Here is a 6680-nt window from a genome sequence, read left to right as displayed (position 1 = left end):
CAATTCTACTGTATTTAATAGCTACATTAAGCAAATAATTGTAAAACTATTTCTTTATAGAAGCGGGGCCTGAAGAGTGTTCTGTTTCTGCTAACGCACCAGATGATACACAATAGGATAGTGGTGCATTCCAGTGTTGTCCAGGATTGAACCATTGTTGCTGAAATGTACCAACCGTGAAATTAAAATCAACAATTAAATCTACGGCTCAGAGAACAATGTTACAACAAGTTGATTTCTCAGAGCCGGCTTGTAGAGAAGATATAAAGACTGAATATGATCATGTGGAAGAGTTTGACCATGACGCAAACAACAACAAAGAACAACTGTTCGGATGTATGGAGTGCGGAAAATATTTTATAAACAACTCGGGTCTGCGCAAGCATCAGAGAACGCACACAGGTGTGAAACCGTACGAGTGCTCTTACTGCGGTAAAAGATTTGCACAGAGCTCATCTTGTCTGAAACATCAGAGATCCCACACTGGAGAAAAACCGTTTGCTTGTTCCATATGTGAGAAACCGTTTGCATCCAACACGAATCTACTCCGCCACCAGATAATTCACACCGGTGAGAAACCGTTTTCATGTTCTGAATGTGGCAAGTATTTCACGTTTAAAGCAAATCTGGTGAAACATCACAGAGTTCACACTGGAGAAAAGCCTTTCACGTGTATGGAGTGTATGAAATCCTTCAAACAAAGTTCTGCTCTTGTCATACATCAAAGAATTCACACAGGAGAAAGGCCCTACCAATGTCCGTACTGCGGAAAGTGTTTTAAGCAGAATTCAGCTCTTATTGTACATCAGAGAGGTCATACGGGGGAAAAACCATACAAGTGTACAGAATGTTCCAAATCCTTTACCAATAATTCAAGTCTCCTTAAACATATCAGAGTTCACACAGGAGAACGTCCATTTAAATGCGAGGTCTGCGGTAAATGCTTTACGCAGAATTTTTCACTTGTAACACATCAGAAGATTCACATTGGGGAACAACCTTTTGAATGTTTTGAGTGCGGAAAATATTTTAGTATACAGTCATCTCTTCATCTACATCAGAGAAGGCACATCGAAGAGAGACCATGTGTGTGCACCATGTGTGGGGAATATTTTATAAATAGCTCAACCCTGCTTGCACACCAGAGAATTCATTTAGAAGAAAATAATGTATTAATTACCTAGACTAGATTCCATTGACGTTAATTAACTTGTTAAGGATCATCTGGATGTATATCAATGTCAAACAGTAATTCCTTTAATGATCCTGTTGATACGTATATATGTGTGTGTATGTGTATATATATATATATATATATATATATATATATCCTAAAAAGAAATGCACTCTTTGGATTTAGCAAAACACAATTTTACTCATGTGACGTTTCAGGGTATTCAACCCTTCCTCAGACAGAATGAATGCCTGAGGAAGGGTTGAATACCCTGAAACGTCACACAAGTAAAATTGTGTTTTGCTAAATCCAGAGAGTGCATTTCTTTTTAGGATCTATGTCATAATATTTTTACACCCCGGTGTTGGATATCAGTCACTTTGGTTAGAGTGCTCATATTTGGAGACTATATATATATATATATATATATATATATATATATATATATATATATATATATAAAAATTGTGTTCTTAAATGCAAACAATAGTCTATATTAATAAAAAAAATGATTACCTTTCTAATTACAGTACTGTACTATATATACAAAAGTATTAAATATTATATAAAATGACCTTTAGGTTGCATATATAAGCTGTAGAATGACATGTAAATATTGTCTAAATGACAAAATATATTGTTGTTTACACTTGGTCCAATCCCCTCTCCAAACTGTCTCATTTTAAAGATGCAAATATTTCAAAATCCAAACTATTCCCAAATCCAAAACTTTTCAGGGTCCTAAGTAGTTTGGAGAAAGGGTTTTCTACCTGTATTTATATTAATGGTCTTGGTCTTTAAAGGATCCTATTGATGCATATACACATCTACATGACCTTTTTTCCCTCTCTTTATTTATAAATTTTCAAATAATCCATAAATAATATCCACAATCTTTTACATGATTTTTTTTTTAATTTCTCATGTCAAGTTAATTCTTGATATAATAACCAAAAGCAGTGCAATAAAATTGTTTCCTAATTAGATTCCTTAATAATAATGACTGTATAAAAACTAATGAATTCCTTCCCTTTTTATTGCCCTAATCCGATCTATTGTCCACAAAAATTAATTTACTTTTAAGATTTTCTTCTAAGATATATGTTGTATTTTGAAATGGGTATAACATTTGCTTTTGCGTATTTGGAGATAAATTAGTAATATAGATTCTCATTTAACTGTGATTTTTTTTATTCTATGTTCTGAATCGTATAATGTATTATGTTGTGTTATTATCAACAGATCTTTGAATGTGTTTATCAATGTAGATAATTCTGATGGACAATGAGATTTCTGTAATTTGAAAAAAACAATTTTCTAACCATCAGTATTACAGGTGTTGAAAAATCAGGATGTTTTATGTTTTTGCCATTTATGAAACAATAAGTCAGGTTAATTATGAATATACATATTTTTCCTATCCGATATAAAACACTTTATACCACTATGTCCTAACATCTGTACATCAATAAACAATGTACTATGTCTGCTAATACAAAATTACATTTCATATTAGATTTGTACTTTCATACAATTTTACTAATATTTTTGGTGTTAAAGGGACAGTCTAGTCAAATTAAACTTTCATGATTCCAATAGGGCATGTCATTTAAAACAACTTTCCATTTTACTTTTATCATCTAATGTGCTTTGTTCTCTTGGTATTCTTTGTTGAAAGCTAAACCTAGGTAGGCTCATATGCTAATTTCAAAGCCCTTAAAGGTTGCCTCTAATCTCAGTGCATTTGACAGTTTTTAACAGCTAGACAGCGCCAGTTCATGTGTGTCATATAGATAACATTGTGCTCACGACTGTGGAATTACCTAGAAGTCAGCACTGATTGGCTAAAATGCAAGTCTGTCAAAAGCACTGAGAAAAGGGGCAGTCTGCTGAGGCTTAGATACAAGGTAATCACAGAGGTAAAACTGAGATAAGGGGGCAGTTTGCAGAGGCTTAGATACAAGGTAATCACCGATGTAAAACTGAGATAGGGGGCAGTCTGCTGAGGCTTATATACAAGGTAATCACAGAGGTAAAACTGAGATAAGGGGCAGTCTGCAGAGGCTTAGATACAAGGTAATCACAGAGGTAAAGTTGAGATAAGGGGTCAGTCTGCAGAGGCTTAGATACAAGGTAATCACAGAGGTAAAACTGAGATAAGGGGGTAGTCTGCAGAGGCTTAGATACAGGGTAATCACATAGGTAAAACTGAGATAAGGGGTCAGTCTGCAGAGGCTTAGATACAAGGTAATCACAGAGGTAAAACTGAGATAAGGGGGTAGTCTGCAGAGGCTTAGATGCAGGGTAATCACAGAGGTAAAACTGAGATAAGGGGGCAGTCTGCAGAGGCTTAGATACAGGGTAATCACAGAGGTAAAACTGAGATAAGGGGCAGTCTGCAGAGGCTTAGATACAGGGTAATCACAGAGGTAAAACTGAGATAAGGGGGTAGTCTGCAGAGGCTTAGATACAGGGTAATCACAGAGGTAAAACTGAGATAAGGGGTCAGTCTGCAGAGGCTTAGATACAGGGTAATCACATAGGTAAAACTGTGATAATGGGGCAGTCTGCAGAGGCTTAGATACAGGGTAATCACAGAGGTAAAACTGAGATAAGGGGCAGTGTGCAGAGGCTTAGATACAAGGCAATCACAGAGGTAAAACTGAGATAAGGGGCTGTCTGCAGAGGCTTAGATATAAGGTAATCGCAGAGGTAAAAGTATATTAATATAATAAAGGGAAAATCTATCTTGTTAAACAATACAAATTTTGTCCCTTTAAGTATAATCAATTCAACAGTCTAAAATGTGACTCTATTAAACACTTGAGGATCTCTATATTATCTGTATTACATAATATGAAGCTTTCACTTATTTTAAACATTTTTTTTCCCCACAGAGATGAAAGATATATATTTAAGCATTTTCTTTTACAAGATATGACGAGTCCACGGATTTCATCCTTACTTATGGGATTACGCTTCCTGGTCAGCTGGAAGTGGCAAAGTGCATCACAGCAAAGCTGTATATATAGCTCCTCCCTTCCCTCCCACTCCAGTCATTCTCTTTGCCTGTGTTAGTGATAGGAAGAGGTAAAGTGAGGTGTTAGTTTAGATTCTTCAATCAAGAAGTTTTTTATTTTAAAATGGTGCCAGTGAGTGCTATTTTTCTCAGGGAGAAATCGTCAGTCAATAACTTCCCAAGAGGAGTGGAGACATCTTATTTTCTGCCCTGATGTTGATGATCTTAGCAAACATTATCTAAGATTTTGCTGGTTCCCACAGAGTGGTTGAAGGTAGTGTAAAGAAACATCTTCAGTGTGGAGAACCGTGTCATGCTACAAGCAGCATTGAGGTATGTTCAGTCATTTGTTTCTGGGAAGACTAGATGCATCAGAACAGGCTGACATTGTTCCCTAACTGGGGAGGGGTAATCAGTATGAACTATAGGAAAGGAAATGGTGTACCTGGAATTCCCTTTTATTTTGATTACTTATCAGTGTGTTTGGTGTTTCACTTTTGCATTATACTGTGTGGGCTGACGCTGGGAGATTTGGTTTGCTGCTTAAGGGCTGTCGTTATTATGTCATTATAACTGGCTTGGCAGAGAGCAATATTCAATGTTTGTTGCGCTTTTATTATTTAAAGTGTGTGTATCAGAGGGGAACATGGCGTTTTATAGTGATTTAAGTTGGGAAACCGACATGTTTTTCTTCCCATGCGGGTCTCAGTACGGCTCGAGTTACGCCCATGGTGGGCGGGGCCTAATTTTGCGCGCTCAGCTGCGCAGTATTCATCCGGATTGGCAGCAAGGTCCTGGGCTCCGGTGGGGCCTAAGTCAGTTTGTACACGAAGGGTACAGAGAGACTTAGGAGCTACTCAAGAGGATCAGTGTGATCTGGGGGCAGCTAGGCGCCGCAGCAGAGCTGTGGCGAGGTGCAGGGGCCTGGAGTGTGTTAAAAATTGGTATATAGCATAACCACACAAACGGAGCAGTATTGTTAGTGTGTCAAAAATTGGTATATAGCATAACCACACAAACGGAGCAATATTGTTAAATTACTTTGGAACAAAAGGGCACTTTTTTATTGCTGCAAACGTTGTTTTGACTGATAGCAGAAAAATTGTTGCGCTTTTATTATTTAAAGGCGCAGTACACTTTTTAGTTCAAAATTTTTGACTATATGATTTGACTTCAGAGCTCAATATATAAAGTAAAGAACGACTATTATTGCTAGTATGTTTAACATGTCTGAACTTGAGGAAAGTACTTGTTCTATGTGTTTAGATGCCATTGTGGAACCCCCTCTTACTTTTTGTCCCTCATGTACTGAAAGGGCCTTACAATGTAAAGAACAGATTTTATTTAAGGAAAGTGTGTCTAAGGATGCTTCTCAGTCTGAATCAGGGTATGCCGCTACTTTCTCCCCAAGCGTCACAACCTTTAACGCCCACCCAAGCGACGCCGGGTTCTTCAACCGCGTCCACTTCATTTACTCTGCAGGATATGGCTGCAGTTATATCATCTATCCTTACAGAGGTTTTATCTAAGTTGCCAGTGTTGCAGGGCAAACGCAGCAGGACAGAAGCCAATTTGAATCCTGTGACTTCTGATGCTTCGTTGGCTATTTCCGATGTACCCTCACAGGGATCTGAATTGGGGGTCAGGGAACTTCTGTCTGAGGGGGAACTTTCCGACTCGGGAAGTGTGTTACCTCAGACGGACTTGGACGTCATGTCCTTTAGATTTAAGCTTGAACACCTCCGCCTGTTACTTCGGGAGGTTTTAGCGACTCTGGATGACTGTGACTCTATTGTGGTACCACCAGAGAAATTGTATAAGATGGACAAATACTTAGAGGTGCCTGCTTACTCTGATGTTTTTCCGGTTCCTAAGAGAATCTCGGAAATTATTACGAGGGAATGGGAAAGACCGGGTATCCCGTTCTCACCTTCTCCTAATTTTAAGAAAATGTATTCCATATCTGACACTGTCCGGGACTCTTGGCAAACAGTCCCTAAGGTGGAGGGAGCTATATCTACCCTGGCTAAGCGTACAACTATTCCTATTGAGGACAGTTGTGCTTTCAAAGACCCTATGGATAAGAAATTGGAGGGTCTTCTAAAAAAGTTATTTATTCATTAGGGTTTCCTTTTACAACCGACGGCCTGCATTGTACCAGTTACAACTGCGGCGGCCTTCTGGTTTGATGCCTTAGAAGAGTCTCTTAAGACTGAGACTCCTTTAGAAGAAATTTTAGATAGAATTAAGGCTCTTAAACTGGCTAATTCTTTCTTTTATTACAGATGCCGCCTTTCAGATTGCCAAATTGGCGGCTAAGAATGCCGGATTTGCCATTTTAGCGCGTAGAGTGTTATGGTTAAAATCTTGGTCTGCTGATGTGTCATCTAAGTCAAAGCTTTTGGCTATTCCTTTCAAGGGAAAAACCCTATTCGGGCCTGACTTGAAAGAAATCATTTCTTACATTACAGGAGGTAAGGGTCATCT

The 6680-nt window shown here is 38.1% G+C and overlaps 1 protein-coding gene across 1 annotated transcript; it reads left to right on the top strand.

The window, feature by feature from the left end:
- The first annotated feature begins 218 nt into the window (after positions 1-218).
- LOC128636184 (zinc finger protein 239-like) lies at positions 219-1184 on the top strand. The gene has a single exon (XM_053689232.1). The coding sequence runs from the start codon at positions 219-221 to the stop codon at positions 1182-1184; it is 966 nt and encodes a 321-aa protein (XP_053545207.1).
- The last annotated feature ends 5496 nt before the right edge of the window (positions 1185-6680 follow it).

Source organism: Bombina bombina, chromosome 7, assembly GCF_027579735.1.
Source record: "Bombina bombina isolate aBomBom1 chromosome 7, aBomBom1.pri, whole genome shotgun sequence".
Lineage (NCBI taxonomy): Eukaryota > Metazoa > Chordata > Amphibia > Anura > Bombinatoridae > Bombina > Bombina bombina.
This window is presented reverse-complemented; position numbering and strand designations above follow the sequence as displayed.

Excerpts from the sequence above, each read along its gene's own strand:
- LOC128636184 (XM_053689232.1), top strand. The coding sequence starts at position 219 with ATGTTACAACAAGTTGATTTCTCAGAGCCGGCTTGTAGAGAAGATATA.